Source organism: Mastomys coucha, unplaced genomic scaffold (assembly GCF_008632895.1).
Source record: "Mastomys coucha isolate ucsf_1 unplaced genomic scaffold, UCSF_Mcou_1 pScaffold6, whole genome shotgun sequence".
Taxonomy (NCBI): Eukaryota; Metazoa; Chordata; class Mammalia; order Rodentia; family Muridae; genus Mastomys; species Mastomys coucha.
In genome coordinates, this window is record NW_022196912.1 from 12906710 (window position 1) to 12927417 (window position 20708).

General features: G+C 41.3%; 1 protein-coding gene and 1 long non-coding RNA gene across 12 annotated transcripts in view; one reads left to right on the top strand and one right to left on the bottom strand.

Annotated features, from left to right (window-relative positions):
• The window catches only part of LOC116080683, a 40647-nt gene extending 30181 nt beyond the window's left edge, over positions 1-10466 (bottom strand). Inside the window, exon 1 of the long non-coding RNA XR_004114537.1 lies at positions 10270-10466. This is a non-coding gene — a long non-coding RNA (uncharacterized LOC116080683). The remainder of the gene's footprint in view (positions 1-10269) is intronic.
• The window catches only part of Slc8a1 (solute carrier family 8 member A1), a 354487-nt gene that overhangs the window by 298316 nt on the left and 35463 nt on the right, over positions 1-20708 (top strand). For all 11 annotated transcript variants that reach the window (XM_031357163.1, XM_031357161.1, XM_031357165.1 and 8 more), the window contains one exon: positions 4460-4559. In XM_031357163.1, the coding sequence (XP_031213023.1) occupies positions 4460-4559 (100 nt within the window). The remainder of the gene's footprint in view (positions 1-4459; positions 4560-20708) is intronic.

Genomic DNA, 20708 nt, shown 5'->3' on the forward strand with positions numbered 1-20708 from the left:
GTCTTCCAATACTTGCCCACCCCAACTGCTTGCTCAAGGTGGTTCAGTGTGGTCTGTGCTGTAAGAGCCTCCTGGAGAGAGTTGAAACTAAGATTCCACACCTGGGCTCCTTCACTAAAAGGCTGTCAGATCCAATTTGAATTTGTGAAGTTAACAGAGAATCCAGAAATCCTGTACTGTAAAGAGCATCAGAACAAGGGCCAAGCAGGTGACACTTGACATGACAGAGCCAGAATTGCTCCTAAAAGGAGGGATTTGTCTGAAAGGATACTTTACAGAAATAGGTTTGAAGAGAATCTTTTTATAATAAAAATGTTAAATTAAATAAATAAACATATAAAAGTGTTTAAGAAGTATGTGGTACATAGTATAATATAGTGGTATATGTAATGTATAATTATATATATATATATACATATATATATATATATATAGAGAGAGAGAGAGAGAGAGGATTGTACTCTATAACTATGGCTGACCAGGTATTTGCTATATAAGTTATGCTAACTCAAACCTAGAAATACTTCTGAGTCTGACTCCCAATTGGTGGGATTAAAGGTGAGCTACTACCATGCCCAGTCTTAGCTATGTTTTTGAATTTTAGAAATTCACACAGCTTTATAATCTTCATAAAAAAATCAATAAAGCAGTACTTGGAGAGATTATTATGCATTAGAAAAACCCGAAGTCAGAAGTGAAGCCTTTGCCTTGTGAAAATGTGAAGGCTTTGGTTTTGGAGACTGGCCCTTTATATCTGAGAACTCTTTAGTACTGCCTGCCAAAGGTACAGAGTTAGCAACAACACTGATTATTCATGAGTTGATAAGATTAGAGTCTCTAGTTTATTTTTTTTTCTTATGGTACTTGGTATTGAACTGAGGGATTCACACATGTCAGGCAAGCTCTGCACCCTGGGCTACATCCTCAACCCAGATTTAAAATTTTCCAGGTAATAGAAGTCATTCATTTAAAAGTTACATATATAGGAATGAGTGTCATCCTTGAAGATAAAACTTCCTATCTATCATTCCTAACACACTACTCTGCTTCAACCTTCCTATCCTATTCTAGCCCCCCCCACACACACACATAGTTCTTTGTACCCAAATCCTTAATATCTAAGAATACTTGAGATGGAATCAACTTCCATTGCAAAATGGGGTAAGACCTTGTATCCCTTCTTGTAATATCCCAAATTACAAACCCAGAACAAAACAATATTTTCTTTACTTATTTTGCAGAAGGAGATAGCAACTATTCAAAGAAAATTTTAAAAATAGAGAATCAGGCTACTATAGAATTCTCAGAGTCCTAAGTGGATCTTTAGTTATAATTGCTTCTTTTCCTTTTGTTGGCTGATTAAATTTAATTTCCAAATTGACGTGGTTGAGGTGTCTTTGCAATTAAAATGAGACCTTTTTAAAAGATAAAATACATTTAAATATTTTTAGAGCACTAGGAGTCTAACTATCCCTATCCAGCTATCATCTATTTATCTGTCTATTTGTCTATCTATCCATTGTCTATTTATCTATCATCTATTTATCTATCTATGTATCATCTATCATCTATCTATTATCTACCTGTCTGTCTCTATCATCTATCTATTTATCTATCTGTCTATCATGCTTTTGCTTTCACCCCTTGCTTAGAGGAAGGGTAAACAGTAAAACAAAGACTGACCCCACTGTCAGGGTCCATTGGGGCATAACCTTGAGCCTGGATCATTGAAGACATGAAGGGAACATGCACAGGTTCACATAATCCCACAGCCTGTCTGTTTCTATGGCTCACTCTTCTACTCTGTGTTCGTGTGTGTCCAGTTTCACTGTTCCTCCTGCAACTTTCTTTCACCAAAGGAATCAAAGGGTTCAGTGTCCTTTGCCACCATAGAGATTGTCGTTTCTGAAGCTAATTCACTCCCAAACTTTCTATAGACAGTATATACTCTCCCCTTTACAGGATGCCCAGCTTGCCTTCCCATGCAGGAGTAATTATAGTAACTCTTCCCATAGAAAGAGTAATTATAGTAACTACTTTAGAATATACTGGTTTAGGTAACTCTCCCAAAGTCTTGGATCAGAAGTCTCCCTGGTCCTAGTTTCTTTACATAACTTCATTTGTCTGTTTTTTTTTTTTTTTAACTTTCTAGAATAACTTGAGTCTCATCTTCAAGTTTATAAGCATAGTCATTGGTACCGTGAAGACCTAAAGGACATGTTGGGGTATACTTTTCAAGTACGGCAATGTCAACATTGGCTTTCTTCACTTAAGAACTGAGTTTTTCTAGAATGTAACTTGAGAATTTGTTCAAAGCTTTAGAATAGCATGGGCTAGAACTCACATACCACCCTGCCCCCACGACTTCTAACCTGCCATGCTAAGACTGTGGCTTTACTAAATCCCTCTGTCATGGGTGAGGGTCTCAGAATATCGTGAAGGTCACTGACAGTTTAAGAATGTTCCAGGTAAACATAGAGTTTTGTCTAAACTTAAATTGATCTTGATTCCCTCTCCTTTCTCCCATAGAGTTATACTCACAGGTACAACTTTAGCCATTGGGAAAAAACATTTGGCTCTGCCACTCTGGTTAAAATGTATTACATTTGAGCCGGGCAGTGGTGGCACATGCCTTTAATCCCAGCACTTGGGAGGCAGAGGCAAGCAGATTTCTGAGTTTGAGTCCACCCTGGCCTACAGAGTGAGTTCCAGGACAGCCAAGGCTACACAGAGAAACCCTGTCTTGAAAAACTACAAAAAAAAAATGTATTACATTTTAAGATATGTCTGGGTTTTTTACACATCAATAAAGGTTAAGTTTCTCCTAAAAGTTTGATCTTGAGCAGACATTTCATGGGAAAGTCTGTGTTCAGATCCTGGAGTGCTTATCTCTAGTATTGTGGGGTTCTCTGCCCTGGCTGCAGTACAGTGTGTTCTCTCCCTTTTTTGAGAGTTTCCACTACATGTAGGATAAGCTGAGGTCATTTCTTCTTGCATTCCACACATCACTTTGAATTGGCATTAGTCGAGATGCTTAGAATACTAGATGAGATGTGGCTGACTTGAGAGAGAAAAGACAGATGTCTGTTGTGGGGTCCAATTTATTATGCCCAAGAGCAGGGACTGTTAGAGCTGTTATCAGGGTACCAGCAGTTCTGGATACAAGACAAGCTGAGAGGTCACCGCCCTTAGGACATACAAGCCACCAAGAATTATGTTCCAGATATAGAGCGTGCTAGCTGGAGATGACTCCTTTCATGTTTGTTTTCGTCTCCATCTCCCAAGTCAGTTCCAATGACTCATTCTGAACTAGCATGCTTACTATTATAAATTGTCTCTGGCTTCACATCCAACCCCCCAGATACCATTCTCTTGACTCCTGCTTAGCCAATAACATTATCTCTCTCAAACCATAGTTTGGTATCCTGCATTAAACATGTACAAATCTTTACCTAAGGCAAATTATATGTGTTTTCTGCCTCTGCAATTAGTGGAAATTGGAGGATGCTCTGACAGTAAGTGTGGATGCTTGGTAGACTAGTCCATGCAGTAGTTGCTCTGAGAGAAGTTGCCTCGGTGTCCTGAAAATGCCCCTTCTCCCTGTAGCTGCCACGATTTGTTGTAGCGCTTTGACTGTATGGCTTATTTAGTTTTCTCATGACTGCTTGGAAAGCCCTGCCTGCTGTTTTATTAACCAAATTTAGAAAGTTGGAGAGTTCTAATTCCACAAAACTAATTGCCTAATAAGTCCTAAAGTAAAATAAGGGCATGTACCTCCATGCTATTAAAGTATGAAAATGTGATGCAAGGTTATAAGCAGTGTGCCCTAAGCCACAAATGTTGACTTTCGCTTGTTTGATATGCTCCTGATGTAACAGCAGCAGTGTGAAAATAGAATTGCCTGATAATACTAGCAAGCTGAAAAATCTAGTAGTCTCTATGCACCACCACCTTAACACTACCCCCAAAATTATCTATTTATTAATGATCATACAGCAAGCCACCTTGTAACTGTGCTACCTGGCTATAAGTCACTGACAAACAATACAGCAATACATCTTCAGGTTCAGATCTGTCACTTCTAGATATTGACAGACAGTGTTGAACAGGGCCAGTATTGATTCGTTTGTAGACAGCGCGGACAGACAAGCCAGGGCGAACCAAATTCACAGAGTAGTTGAGGAACATGGGTGGGCCTTTGAAACGGCTGCTATGGAAACACTGTAGCTGCTCCTGGTTGGCCATTAGGGCGGCAAAGCCTGCTTGATGTTTCTATTTCAGAATGTTTCTAAGGACAACTGTTTACATAGTCATAACAATATTTGATGTGCATACTTTTCTACTGAGCCTGACATCTGCTAGCCCTTGTAGAATCCTGGGACTTTAAAACAAAGTTTTAGATTTCCTGAGGCTGTCACAACCCCAAAAATTTATACTCCTATCCCTTTGCCACTTTCAGAGCACTGTGGACAAACTCATTAAGAAGACGAACCTGGCTCTTGTGGTGGGGACCAACAGCTGGAGAGAGCAGTTTATTGAAGCCATCACCGTCAGTGCTGGTGAGTGCCTTATTCTGTACTCTGTGAGGTGGAATGGCCAGGTTTGGGATAAGTTTGCTTATTCTGCTGCCGGCAAAGCATCACATGGCAAAATTAAGAGAAATCAGCATATTTGTTGTCTGTAACCATTTACCATTCTCTAGGAGAGGTGGGTAGACAAGATGAATTTAAACCCATTTGTGTCTTACTTCACTGTTTAACCAATTGTGGGGTTTTGTCTGGATCCCTGAGGGCCGCACACATTGCCTAAGTAAAGGTCAAAAAGGAGCTATGCATGGGAAGAGAAGCAAGGCATGCCAGTGTCTTCACCAGCACTCGGCATCATTTTACACACCCTTCCATGGCACCAGACATCTTAAGCATTCACACTGACTCCGAGGGACACACCAAAGCACACTGTGACTTTTTTCCTACACAAGGAAAGTGCAAGGTTTTCTTTAAGAATATCCTACAAAATAGTCCTGAGGACATGAAATAAAAGCGTCAGCTCCCTGTGCTGTCAAGCCTTGTCCACTCTAGGTATATGTAGGGACAGAGTGAGTCGCAGGCATTGGAAAGAAGCAACACTGCCTTACGTTTTTGTTTTCTTTTGTTGGATCTTTTACTACACTTAAACTGTTCTTGCTCCCAAGTCCCCACAGGTTTATCTCACTGCAGCCAGCTAACAAAGCTAGGGGTTTCTGAGCAGTGAGCAATTCCCAAGCTGGAAGACATAGTAACAGCATCACTAGCAGTCAGGCTGCGGCTTGTGTCGCAGCCTCCTCCTCCTTCCTGTCTGCCGCAGAACACTTGGACAGACCTCCCAATTGCTTTGGGAACAGAGAGTAGATGAAAAAAAAAGTGTAGCTGTTTATTATTAATGCTGGACACCACCATGCTGTCTGTGGTTTCTTGCAGTCAAGTATGCAATGGGAACTTATGAGCATTAAACAGCCAATACTTGCTTAGGAAGGTGGATTTAGAATTTACGTGGTGTCAGCTTTAGTATAAGGAAAGGGAAACACCCCCATAGCTTTTGTTTTTCTTTTCTTTTCTTTTCTTTTTTTTTTTTTCAAGACAGAGTTTTTCTGTATAACCCTGGCTATCCTGGAACTCACTCTGTAGACCAGACTGGCCTCGAACTCAGAGATCTGCCTGCCTCTGCCTCCCAAGTGCTAGGATTAAAGGTGTGCGCCACCACAGCCCAGTGCTTATGTTTTTCTATATATCTAAGATTAGCATTTGAAACAGGAGCATACTTCCCTCTTCACGCAAGAACTGAGCTATAAGAACCCTGGTGAAACTCTTGGGAGGAAGTATTAGAAAATTGTTATGGGCCTTTGCCCCATTGAGACCACAACATGAAAGACAATATAACCCTGTAGGGAGGCATTTCCAACAAACTCCAGGTCTTCTTTGGTTGCTTAGGGATGGATAAACATTTATTGGAAAGGCTGTGCACTGCTTATTATTCCTTTATCTGTCTGTGTCCATCTTTGCTCTTGTGGGGGAGAATAGAATAGATAGCTCCTGCACAAATTCTAGTATAGATGCTTAATTATCCAGTATAGGAGAGCAAGTAAGTCACACAGTTCACATGTGACTGATTACAAGCTTTAGACAGAACATTGAGACAGTGAAAGAAATGTTGATGACCAACATGGTTCCATCAGTAGACCATTTGAAAGCAGATTTGCTTCCATAGCAACGAGCCATTTCATATTGGTCCCCTCACATATTTTAGTCACTTTCTGAAACTGCTGTAAGCTCATGATATGGCTCAGTGTTTAACAGTGAAAAGAATTACGCTACCACCAAGGCCAAAGTCATGCGTTTGATGCTCCAGCATGCAGAGAAACACATATCAAGATGTTGATGCCTCCCTCCCTCATTAAAAGAGCTAGAATTGGGATTGCAGACACTGAAGAACTCCTTTCAGATCCCCACGCAGCACTTTCAGTTGTTGCCTGTCCCATAGAGAAGGTGGAATAACCTGATGGTTTCAAAGAAATAGCTTGGCTCTGGCAGATAGTCTGCTTGATTGTGTGTAAGACTGTGTGAGAGGGTGCAAGTATAGGAGTGTGCGTGTGTGTGTGTGTGTGTGTGTGTATGTGTGTGTTTATGTATGTGGAGATGTGTACACATGCACATGCACAATTGAAGGCCAAAGATCTATGTCTAATGTCTTTCTTAATCACACTCCACCTTATTTTTGGAAACAGGATCTCTCACTGAACCTGGAGCTCACTAAATCATCAGGACTATCTGCTTAGCAAACCCAGGCTTGCTTCTGTGCACACACCAACATTTCCAGAGTTTTATGTGGATACTATGGATCACACTTGCCTGCTCAGCATGTTATACCTGACCATCTTCCCAGCCTTTACCTGGAGCTGTGATCTGCTGAAAAGGCCTCTGTGTACTATTTACTGTCCTTAAGAGACAAAGAAGTTTCAGTGTAAGAAAAATTGCCTCTTGCCCGCTTCCTGGACGGGCTCGCCCTGTCACTTCTCCTGATACTATGCAGGCTTCATTTCATAACCAGTCTTGATTCCAGCCCTCTTTGTCATACTAAAGATTGCAAGCAGGGTCTTACATATGCTAGGTAAGCTTTCTACCAATGAGTCATATCCATTCCCTTATTTGCTTTAATTTTGAGGCAATGTCTCAATAACTTGTCCACACTAGCCTTGAACTCACTCTGTAATCTGAAGCTTTGAATACTTCTAAGAATATTGCAGAATGTCAGACAGCTCACTCAGCTCCAAATCTTTTGAAAAACAGTTAATAATGCATAAAGCCTCTCAAGTATTATTGGTTTGTATGTGTATATGTGTGCATGTGTATTATTCATGTGTGTGCATGTGTGTGTATGTGTGTATGTGTGTGTGCATATGTGTGTGCACATGTGTGTGTGCGTGTATGTATGTGTGTGTGTATGTGTGTATGTGTGTATGTGTGTGTGTGTGTGCATATGTGTGTGCACATGTGTGTGTATGTATGTGTGTGTGTGTATGTATGTGTGTGTGTATGTGTGTGCACATGTGTGTGCACATGTGTGTGTGCGTGTGTGTGTGTATGTGTGTGCATATGTGTGTGCACATGTGTATGTACATGTATGTGTGTGTGTGTGTGTGTGTGTGTGTGTGTATGTGTTTCTAAAGAACTGTTCAGAGATAAACAATGCTTAGAAACTTGCCATTTCCTGGGTTAATTGACCTTACTTACAATTTGGAGATCCAGAATATCTGAAAAATAAACACACAGTTTATAGGCACTAAATTACATTAAATTACATGAAAGACAGTTTTCAAAGTGCAATGTTTCAGATTATGACTGAGTTTAAGTGCCTAAGGAATGTTAATATTCTCAAGTTGTTAAACAGACAATAAAATTTGTAAAGCAGCATTTATTGAAGGCAGACTTTCATTGGATTTTTTTAGGATTTCATGGCTAAATAGTTGAGAATCAGAAAGATTTTCCTTATTAAAAATATTAAATTGTCTTTGAAGGGTTCTGCTGAGACCATTTTTCCCAAGCAATTTTCTGTGCAAAATTGAATCTATGTGTCTTACTAAACAAAAGTAATAATTTTGTAAATGGGATTTGGCTTCTATCTCTTTTTTTATTAACTGTATCAAAACTCAATTTAAAGTAGCTAGCTGGTAATGCTATTCCCACATTGCCTGAGCTGCACAGCTCAGTACCCAGGCTTCCTATGGCCATAATGTTTCTGCTCACCAAGTCCTGGAAGCTGAGTATTTGAAGAGCTGAAGGACTTAAGAGACTTTGGAGATTAGGAAGGGATTAAACAGTCATGTTCCAACAATTCTACTTCTGTGGCTTCCTGGGTTGAACACCAGAGTCAGTTGTGTGTGGCAGTTAAACAGCTGTCAAGACGTTTCAAGGCAAGCCCAGTGCCACCCGGTGCCTTTAGGATGTGTCCGAGCATGCACTACGCAATGCAGCTAGCACTTGCTACCTATCCAATTTGAGTTTCTCCCCAGTTCTTCCTCCTTCCTTGTGTCTCCCCAAGAGCGCACTTTGGGGTGGATCTTAGGCACCAGGTGTCAATCAATTATAGGAGAAGCAGCAAGAGCAGTGTAGAGGGCAAAGTTAAGCTGGGCAAAGACCATCAGGATGAGCATAACATTTACACGGCCTCAGGTCGTCCTCATCTTGCCAGCCTCTCTCTAAGGAAGGGGAAGGGAGCAGTGAGGCCAGCAGGGCAGCAGACAAGTGGGGTTTGTGACTCTGCCTGGGTGACTCAGCAGATCATGAGACACACCCATGTCGGTTCCCTCGTGTGTTAAATGTGAAGTAGTTCATGAACTCACCATAGTGTTAGTTAAGATAATGCACATTTCCATGGACCAGCTATAAATTTTGGTTATCCGGGAAGTGACTAATATATATTGAAGATTCTAAAATTAAAAGATAGCAAAAATTGTACATGTGTAGGTAGTTCAACCTAATACTACAATGCTAGGTGGCCGAAAACATATTGGTTGGACTTCTAATTCCATGGGAGTACTAAACATGACATTTTATATATAAGAATACTGAGGTTCAGAAAGATATTGTAACTCATTCAAGAAGTGAACTGGGAAGGGAGAGTATTGAAGTACAGGTCAGCTGGGGAGTATCTCCATTGTGCAGTATGAACTCACTGGAAGTGCCTAAGGCCTGAGTGCATATTTATATGCACACAGAACACACAAAAATATATATACACATATGTACAGAAACATACAGAACATATGTATAAATCTAGATATGCACAATATCTGGACAATGAGTACATACCCTCAAACATACGTAAATAGACAAAAACCAATATACACAAAGATATGCATCCATGCACCGACACACAGACAGACACACAGAGATGCAGGCACACACACACACACACACAGACATACAGGCACACACTGACACAGACATGCAGTCATACACCAACAGAGTTGCATAACACCTGCATCCAGTGATGCACTGGTATTGGAACCACAGCTTGCACCATAAAGTATTTTCATAATACTTGTTGTCTCCTGAGGAAGATGCTCATCAATTCCCAAAGGAATAAAGAAAATCATTTGTTTTCCATCTGCTTCCTGGTAATTTCTGATTTTTTTAAGTGCAACACATAGTCTTTGCTTCACCCAATAACTTAAAAACAAAAACAAAAACAAAAATAAAGAGTTTTCTGAAATCCTTTTTGATATAATTGTTGTAGATCTTACATAGCAACTTCTGGCATTTTCTCAATGAAAAGATACAGAGAGAGACAGAGACAGAGAGTAACAGAGAGAGGTGAGGGATAGAGAGAGAAGGAGAGAGAAAGGAGAGGGAAGGAAAAGGAGAGAGAGAGAGAAAGAGAGAGAGAGGGAGAGAGAGGGAGACAGAAAGAGGTAAAGGAGGGAAAGAGAATGGAGAGGGGGAGAGGAGACACAGAAAAGGGGAGGGAAGGAGAGAGAGAAAGAGAAACAGAAAGAGAGCAAAAAGACCTTCTTTCTGTCTTGTTTAGCCTCTTGACAGATTGTTGAACAAGCATATAATTATTCTGACTTTGAATCTCATCAGTAGAGGAGTAACAAGGCAAGACCTTGCCATCCCATATTGAGACCTGGGAACTCATTCAGTGGTTATCCCATTCCTACAGTATCCCTGGTGGCCTTGTGATTTGTGTCCTATCTGATTTCGGGCAGTGGAAAAGCATACCCTGCTTACTTACCTGGCTTGTCCAGATTACATGTTCAGAAGAATAGCATCATGCACTCCATGCCTGTCCTCCCAGTAGGGATAGACCTGGGTCAGCCTCAGAGGAAAGCAACTGAGATGATAAAGATCTGAAGGGGTGTGCTCTTCACCCCATTTCCTAACTGACATTGTCTAAAGTTGGTGAATGCTCCATTGTATAAGAGAAAGCAATCAACATGAGGCCAATTTGGTTGAAGAAGCTGCTGTGACCACCCTGGATACAGGTCACAATGGATGGTTCACATCACGAGCTAGACCACTGCAACCAGAGACTGACACAGTGGGCTGCAGCTGTTTTCAGTACTTAGCTATGCTGATGAATTAGGAGAGTTCTCAGTGAACATGAGGTATTTAATTTCTAAAGCTACCAACTCAGTGGTTCCCCCAGACAGTAATTGACTTAAATAATTGTCAGCTTAGAGACTGGTACACTCCAAAAGTCCTAAATAATAAAAATGAAACCTCAAATGTGTTCTAAGGGATTTCCAGGCAGTGTGGTCTAAGCAGAGCTCCTTCTAGCATCCCCTCTTATCCAAAAGCACCATGAGGAGGTTCTCGTTCACTGGCTGATGCTAGGTCACCTTCAAATCCTACCTGTGTAGTTAAAATGATCTTGCTTGTTCAGGTTTGACATAGCCTCAATAAGACAATATAACAGCTAGAAAGGGGGAGACATCATTTTTATTTCTTCCTTATACACTGAAGATTCTTATGTGGCGGTTCACATCAAAGAAACCAGTTTCATGGGATAGGGTGGGTATATTTGTTTGTCTTGAATAAAGTCTACCAAAGGCTTATTCTACTTAAATAGCATTCTCGCCTGCATGAGTGTCAACTTCGAGTTCAAGGGCTTTATATGTCCCCACTCATCACAGCCACACAGCAATATAAGTGAGCATCTGTGGCTCAGAGGGGTTCTTAGTTTTTTAATATAATATACACTGGAAAGGGGCCTTAGGAAACCTCGTTTTTGCAAGTTTACACCCAGTGAGCTTTGAGTTTGGCCCCATGTGCCTCTTGTTAGTCATCTTAACTGGTTACAGGTCAGATCTCTACCCGTGTTCTTCATGCCTAGAATTACCCACAGGCTTGACCAGCCTTCTGTCAGTAGAACAGCAATGACTTGCAAGGCAGAGTGGATGGCCTTGCTGCCATCCAACTTAGCTCACATCCCTTCTCTCAGTGCATAGCTGAAACACATTCCTTGTAATTGGACGTGCATCTAAATCACTTAGTTTTTAAATGTTATGCTTGAAATCCTTAGCTGCTTTTGACCACTTGAGGTAAAATAGTAAAAGAACCCCAAGGCCTCATTGTGTTGCTTTAAGTCCTTTGGGAATGGAAGGGATTGGAACATAGAGCTTTATGAGTTGTCTTGGAGACACAGAAATACTGAAGGAACCCCCTAAATGATCTTTCACCTTGCAAAATCTACTTGCATAGTACTGTTATTTGAAACTGGGGGTCTAAGTTTAACGAAGAAGGAACATCAGCATTAGAGTATGTGTGGAGATAAATTATACAGTTGTTTTTAGTCAAAGGTCACCACAAATATCAGGTATACTGTTCAAAGTAAGCATGTTATAGTATTTTTTCTAAGAGAGGGTAGTTAGACAGATGGAGACAGAGACATTCTTACACACATGCTGTGCTTCGGAAACACTGTGAGACATCTGGAATCCTTTACTTTTACAAAATCCATACACACATGGCAGACAAAGGTATGTAAGTATACAGTTGTAAATGGAAAATATGTGTATACAATTTGAATATGCAAATAATTCATATTTAAAGTGGCATTGCCTGTGCATGGTGGTGGTGGAATGTTCTTGCCATTTAGCCAATAGTTATGAACCTGCCCAAGGAAGAGTAAAGTTAAAGAAGTGAGTGAGAAAATCTGACCAAGAGTAATTTCCAGAAACTCTTTGTAGGAGACAAGTCTAGGTCATATTAGTAGGGAGGGCCTAAGATATTCACCAACATAAAAATGTCAGTGGTAGTAGGCAGACCCTCAGCCTCCCGTCAGCATTTCTGAACAAGGCAGGCCACCAGGCAAAATGGGTGCTAGTACAAAAGACAGGGAGGGAGGGGGCGGGCAGAGCAATTATTTTCTGCTTCCTGGATATGTGTTAGCTGGGTTTTTTTATTTTTTTTATTTTTTAGAAAAGAATATTGGCTTATTGGTCCATTTTTCTCTTAAATTGCCTATTACAAAAATCTTGAGGAGAACACTGTACGGAAGTCCTCAGAATGAGTCAGCGCGTTCCTTCCTAAGCCTGAAGTCAGAGCTCTAAGGCAGCTTCTGTCTGGAGAGGGAGGCAACAGCTGAGCTCTGCCAACAACACTCCAGCTCTGCATCCAGCAGCTCTTTTGTTGGCATTGACTGCTGGGATATGAAGACCGATTTAGCTGTTGCTTACCCACATTAGTGCTCCAGACACAGGGGCATGTTCCATCCCCAGGTGGCAGCCTTTGTCTACTGTTTCAGTGGGTGAACTATTTCAATGTCATCCTAAGAACTGGAAAACAGAATAAACACAATGCCCTGAACATGCACACTTGCACACTTAACACACACACACACACATATCCTTTAAGCAACAACAACCCATCCACAGCATCCTACCACACTAATTCTTGCTGACCTTGTCATCCCTAATCCTGGAATGAAAAGCCACTTGCCTGAATCAACCTTGACAAACACACTCCCCACCCCGCACGTATTTCCTTCTTTGTCTTTGTTTGGACATTCCTGGCTGAATGTTGCATCTTTTTTCTTATTATCGAATTTTCAGTCCAAAGCCTGGCAAAGTGCTGGACAGGAGTCTATTAATCCATTCCAGTTTCCCACGTTTTAAATAAAGGCTGTGACCAGTAAGGAAGAGAGTCTCCTATGAGGAGCACAGCACAGAGGCAGCAGCTTTAGAACTCAGGGCTCTTGCTGCCACCGTACAGCAGTGATCTCTTTTTCCTACTGGAGCTGTGGGATGCTGCCTTTGTGAGCCAGACAGACATTCTAACTGCTGTTTAACAACCTATGGGCTTCTCAGTGATGGGACACCCCAAGACTAGGTAGCAAAAGTAGGGACTTTCCTGAGCCCAGAGTGTTAGCAGCATGAGAGGGGGGTGAAAAAGCCTTGCCTGAGTGAATAGTTTGGGGTGAAAAGGCCTTTCCTGGGGGAATAGTTTTTCCCTTTTCACACTGTTTCACAAAAACACTGTGTCACACTATTGCGCAACACTTATCAACGTGGGGAGAGATGTTGGATTCCTACTCAAGCATCCCAGAGATCCATGCCTGTAAACCACTTTGGCTCAATGTGCTCACTATGCACAGGCACATCTATTGCCTTGGCATGATTCCTCTATGCATGGCTATTTCTCTGAGGATACATCATTTTAGGGAATTCTCAATTAGCCAGCCCCCCACCTCTCGTGCACACACACACACGTTTTTAAAAATCTCATCACACAAGAAAAAACCTAGTTGTGTCTGACTGTACCAATTTATCCAAAGAAGGAACTAGGGCCTCTGTAAGGATCCATGTAAATCATGAGCAGATCCTTGTTTTCAATGGTGGGCCCCATTTATGGAGATCTTACTGAACAACAGAGAGAAGGAAGTAGGAACAAACAGATGAAGGATAACCTGAGCAATCGCAATCGCTTCGTACTGTGTAAACTGAGGCCATGATTAGAACTTTAGGTACAATTCTCACCCTACCACTTTGTTAGCAATAGACTCCAAGAATCAGAACAACCTATGCAGGGGGTCCTGAGGTCAGGAAAATGGTCCAAGGAAAGTTGTTATCGCCACTGAAGGGCGGGAGTCCTTCCTGCTTGATGGCCAGAGGGAATTTGGATCAAAAAAAAGATGAATCCCAGTTTCCGCAAAACTGATATAAACCACTAACCTGAGACTCACTCATAGAAAAGCTGAATTCTTAAGAATAAAGTAGAACCAGCTGGTCCCAGAAAGACTAGAGCAATGGTTGTGCACCACACAGTGGCTTAAAGGTTGCAGATATTTCTCAATTATACCTTTCACAAAACCATGCCAATGATATCAGATTGTACCTCAATGAATGTTTGCTGTGCAAAGGACAGAGATCATTTTTCCCTGTGGATATAATGTATCCAGTTAATCATGGAACTGAAGCAGCAGAAAACTATTAGAACTTGTGAGCAAGCCACTTGCATTTAAGGCACAGCCTTAAATTTTTCATTAATATGTTAGGTTCCCAGGAACGTAAAGAAGGAGGTAAAGATCTTTTTCCAAGCGCATGGAAGTAAGTGTGCAGAGAGGGAGCTAGTTCCCACAGCTTCGGTACACACGACGTTTTCAGGGACCGGGTATCCTTGACGTCCCCTATATGGGGGGAGACTCAGGTACATAGCTACCCTTATGTAAACTTTAACATTTTCCTGGAATATAACATCAGCTCCTCCAAGGCCAGCCTCCCTCACCACCAGAGGCTAGTTTAGACACAGCCACTGATATTTACAAAGGACTAAAGGAGCCCCCAGGTCAGTCTTAGAACCTGGTGTGCCCAACTACTACCCTCTATAACTAAACCATCACAGCTAGCAGGAGGTGTGTGTGCGCGGTGGGTAGTTCCGCTTGCGGAAGGCTTGTCTCTTAGGTTACTCAAGCCTGAAGGAAATATGTTTCTATTGCACGAACCTGAAAAATCTTTCAATACTGCAATTAAAAGATGATTAAAGAACATTGAATTTCAAGAGTCTTCACTCTGCTATAATATTGGGGGAAGAGCCAGGAGGCAAAAACATGCATGACAGATAATGTCAAACTGTAATTATGACTATGTAGAAGAAAGGGGGGGTGGTATTACACTCAAATAGTCGATGTTCCCCCTTCTAACAGTTTCATTTTGTTAATAATCCAACTTACAGAGAGCTAGAAGTCCTTAGTGCATCCGTTTTTCATTTTGACAGTGACTAAGGGGCTGAGAAATATTTCTGTCACATGAAATATTTCTTCAGCTGCGTTAACCTTTCTAACTAGAGCTGGAAAGACCTAAGCAGGGAAACATTCTGATCTTCGTAGAACCTCCCAGAGGCTCATGTGTCTCAGCCAAGTTTGAGAGTCACACATTAAAAGTGGGTTACTCTCTGGGGTCCCTTTCTAATATTGTTATCACCTGGCTCTTGGCTCCCTAAGAATAAACACTGACCCTATAAAGAAGAATGGCCCACAGCTGCTTGTGGCCTGGAAATAACTGTTAAAGTGTATAGTGTATAGAGTATCTTCTCCACCCAAGACTAGGCCAGCAGTCCCAGCTATAAATGCTATAGCAATCTTCAACTCAACCTTGATGGACAATGATCTTGGGATCCAAGGTGTTCACTGATAGAAGTAGGATGGAAACTGGAGAGAACTGGATCCCAAGTGACCCAGGTATCACTCTGCATGGCAGTGTCCCACAGATTCTAGGGCTTGTATCTCCATGCTAACTCTGATGCCACTAGATTATGGGGGTGGGGGGGCCAATAACTTGTAACACTAGAGTCTCTCTCTCAGGCCTTTGGCTCCATGGCTCAGGCAGCAAGAAAAGTGGCCAACAGCCAGGCTCTTACTCTCCCCAAGAAGCACTGTCCACTTCAAGAGGCATATATATATATATATATATATATATATATATATATGAAATGGCTCGTTGCTATGGAAGCAATGTGAGGTTTATTGAGAGGGGAAAGGACAAGATGGCAGTGGAAAGAGAAGAGGGGGAAGAGAGAGAGGGAAGGACGTTCCTCTTATATATATGGATAGTGACATGGTAACAGGTAAAGGTGGGAGATGAGCCCAATGTATTCTGGGAATATGGTGACCATAGTCTTGGCAATAGGTGTGTAGGTCGCGCTGTCACCTATGTGAGGTCACAGGTTTCAGAGGTCCTGGTACCAACAGTTATTGCTGTTGCTGTTGCTGCTCTTGTTATTATTGCTCTTGGGTTTTTTTGGGTTTGTTTTTGTTTTCATTTTTTACTGCTGTTGTTCTTTCTCTCTGAAGAAAAGAAAGGGTTAGTTAGCCGTTTGGCTGATGGCTTTATTTCCTTTTGCCTTTTCTATCAAAATATTCTGTCTTTTCCCTTTGCAAGCAAGGGAAAATCAAAATAGAACAGGATGGTAGCACTTAGCTTATTTCTGTGTGTTAAGTTGTAGAAGAGAAACATCTGGAATAGTGGAACAGAGTGCTTACTGTGGATACATGTAAAGGACTCATACACCAACCCAGGTTAGCAGCAGTCTACTTCATCCAACCCACTTACACCAATACACTTACGTTCCTTTAAACAGTTGCCCACGTCCCAGAATGGACAGTCTTATACAGGTCAGTATGCTTGGTTCTGAACTGGAAGGCTGACCTTTGTCCATTAGAATTTTTAGAGTAAAAATGGGATACTCTCCAAAGCAGGGATTCCCAAATGGTCACAACTGTGATGCCCATCCTGTTTGTTTCCCTGTGTGTATGGTCCCCAAAGACATAAAGGATAGCATATGTCTGACTCAGAATACACTAATGATGTCTTAGAATGATAGAATTCAAATATTACTGACTATGTGCCAATATTTTCATATTTGTAGAGGGCACAGCATGGTATCTACATAGCACTAGGCAATGGAAGAGTTAAATCACTATCTAAGCAATGTTAAACATACTTGATCCAATAAAGCATCATGTAGGAATGTGCTTCCTTCAGGACAGTAGATCAAATCACAGCCTAACTACTCACCCACTGAGTAATGGTTACTTTTATTATATATGTATGTATATATATATATATATATATGTATTATTTAATTCCCTAAGCTTGAGATTCTTCCCATGCAAGATGACAATAATGATGCCCACCTTATGGGATCACTGAAAGGTCACCATAAGATCACTATGAGAGTTGAACTTTTGGTTTGGGGGCTTGGTGTGGTTTGGTTTGGTTTTGGTTGTTTGTTGTTTGTGGATTTGTTTGTTTTGCTCCATGTGTATCCCTTGCTAGGTATCTCCTTATGTTCCTTCTCCCCACACCTTCCTTTCTTTAAAAATAAGTTAGCTCAGGGAAGTGGTAGTGATGGGGGTTTGCTTGAGCAGAACAGAGATCCAGTGACATCAGGCTGCTGGGGCTGGGTTCATTTATTCCCTTCTGGCCAGCAAGCAACTGCACGGTAGCACATCTGTCTATCAAGTGGCACACACTATGACAAAGGACAAGGATCTTTCCTCGTTCAGTCTTCAAAGCAGCACTGTGATGCAGCAGTTACCAAACTCATGGGAAAGACGTGGATCTGAGGCCTGGGAAATCTAAGTGTCTTCCCAGAGCAAGTGACAAGACAGAAATTGGCTTTCAGTGTTTCTGGGTCAAGTGTGTGGTACATCTAAGCAGTTTCTTTTTCAGATTCTCAGAGCGCTCCCTGACGCCCATGTCTTTGGAGAGATGTCAGCTAGCACCTGTTTACTTCAGAGGATAAGTTATCAGCTGATGCCAAGCCTCACACTCCCATCCACAGCCCATTGAGCTGGTACCTTGATCTGTGCTCAGGGAAGCGGCAGCACCTTGTAATTGCATCAATAGTTGAAGTGAGGCTGTCTCTACTACCTGCACTTTTAATGACTTGACTATTTTTATCTATTTTATGGTTATATTTATAGAAGCCATCATGTATCAGGGAAGCCATTTATAAGGCTCCGGGAGGGATTATTGGAACCCAGATTGTTTATCTTTCCATTAGTGGAATCTATAAAGCTGAAAAGAAGGATTCTAAGATAAGAGGATTTAGCTGGGCGCCTATAAAAGCAAGCCCACCAACTTGTCTATCTCTATGCTAGGACAGAGGAGGGGAGTAAAGGGAGCATGTAGCCCCAAGCAATGCTCTACTGGCCAGCTACAGAACCAGCCGATTGCTGTCTTCTCTGATATGGCATAAAAAGTGTTGCCAAGGTATGAGGGGCTCATGATTCTTTGCTCTTAGCAAGAAGCATACTCTTAAGGATAGTCCAGTGGGCAGTGGATGCTCAGAATACACTCTTGACCTTCCTTAGGGTAGGATAATTGTGCAGCATGCATGGCAGTCAGTGGTCATTTTTAATAGTTATATGACTTGTCAGCTAATCATTAAAATTTATAATGTGCAGTGAGATTCCGGGGAAAAAATGAACACATACTTTAAAATGCTATAAGATTATAAGATATATGTGGGCTTCTCATTTCAGACTTAAGCAGGAAAACATTTAAGATTCCCTATAACACTGGAAGACTATGAGATAGTCTCTCTCTAACCCCTTCCCCCTCTCAATCTCTCTCTCTCTCTCTCTCTCTCTCTCTCTCTCTCTCTCTCTCTCTCTCTTTCTCTCTACCTATCTATCTATCTATCTCTATCTCTATCTCTCTCTTACACACACACACACACACACACACACACACACACACTGGTGGTTTTGTTTTGTTTTTGAGTCAAGGTGTTACTGAATCACTCTAGCTGGGCTTCAGATTCACAGAGATCCACCTGCCTCTGTTTCCCAGGGATTAAAAGAGCATACCACAACATCTTTTGCTTATAATATTTTGTTTTAAAAATCTAGACTATAATCTTAGGAAATAGCTCGTTAACTAAGCAATGAAATGATGCTGGGAGAGCGCAGCTGCACACCCAAGAAGGTTAGAATGATGAGCTACATGATCATCATTAGCTCAAAGCATCCTCAGATACCTAGTACAAATCCTCTCATTATTCCGATCCACAGCCTCCTTAGGAAAGATGTTATTAATTCTACCTTGAAGATAAATGGAACATTTACTCCTGATTTATATGTGTCACTTTGTTTGAGAAGTTTCATTCTTTGCTTTCTGATTCATCTTTAAATTCTGAGACTAAATCATTTCCAAATTAAATAATTTTGCAGAGGCAGAATGTGTTTCTGTGGATGGCAGATCAGTGCATCAAATATCTTAATCATATGTCTTGAGAAATTACAACGTACCCATAAATAGAGAAGCAAATAAAATGATCTGATAAAAAATAAATATAACCAGAAATCCCAGTGCTTTTCCTGAGCATATAGGTACATGTGCTTTACAAGTCTATGAATGTGAATGGGAAGGACAGGAGTCAGGCTATCAAGTCAAACACAAAATTAACATGGTTCTCATCTCCCACCCACCTTAAAATTTGCTAAGAAATAAACTGGGAAATATCCCAATGCATGGACAGTGTTACTTTGTTTTTAAGTGACATGTAGTAATTGTACATAGTTGTGACTACAATGTGACATGTTGATAAATGTACCCCACATTTAAGTAGTGATACAGGAGGATTCCAAAGAGCTGCTGTTGGTTGGCCAAAGCTGCCATAATAAACTGGCACGAATTAGATGCTTAAACAGAAGAAATTTATTCTCTGTGCGTCAAGCTGTGAAGTTTGGTTCCTCCCAAGAAACTCTTTAGCTTGCACATATATATGTATTTGCAATAAGATCTCATTGTATAGCCCAACTGCCTCAAACTCTAGCTCTTGCCTCTACCTCTAAAATGCTGAACAGCAGGTCTGTGCCACTATGCCCAACGGCAATGTCCTTTCTGATGCATAGTCTCACTTTACTATTCCAAGGTGCTATATCTAAGTAAGCTCACATTCTAAGGTTTGGGGGTTAGGGCTTCAAAGCATTGATCTGGAGGGAGGAGTATAATGTAGCCTATGTCAGATGCCTTTATTCAAAATATAGTTTGTGCTTTCAGAACAGAAACATCTCTCAGTCTGATAGCATGAGCCTTGGAAGTCAACCATGCTTTTTCACTCACAGACTTTTCTGTCAGTTCACTTGACTGAACTTCTTCCCCTAAATAGCTCACAAAGGTGATTCTGTACACCCACCAGGGCTTTCTCCTTGTAGCCTATTGGCTACCTCCCAAAGTGTCAAAGATCAGGCTGCATCTTCTACAATCAAAATATGTATGCAATATTTACAACAATGTGCTCATGGAAGAGCAATCTATTGCTTCTCTCTCTATTCCTATATGGCCAGGAGCAAACCCAAGCATCCCGCTCCCATGATTCATGAGCTGGTCTCTCTGCTCCAAGCTTGATATGCTTAAGGCTGTGGTCCTCAGTCTTCTTAATGCCTCCTAAATGTAGTCCCTCATGTTGTAGTGCCCCACCAACTATAAAATTATTCCATTGCTACTTCATAATGTAATTTTGCTCTTATAAATTATAATGCAAATATCTGATATGCAGGATAAGTAACACCCAAAGGAGTCAGAACCCACAGACTGAGAACCACTGGTGTAAGGGGTTTTCCACATTTCTTTTTGCCCCAGATGGTTTCATCCTGGACTGTGCCACAAAGACCATAGGCATTTGCTCAGTGCTGGAGCTCTCAGATCATTCAGTCAACTAGAG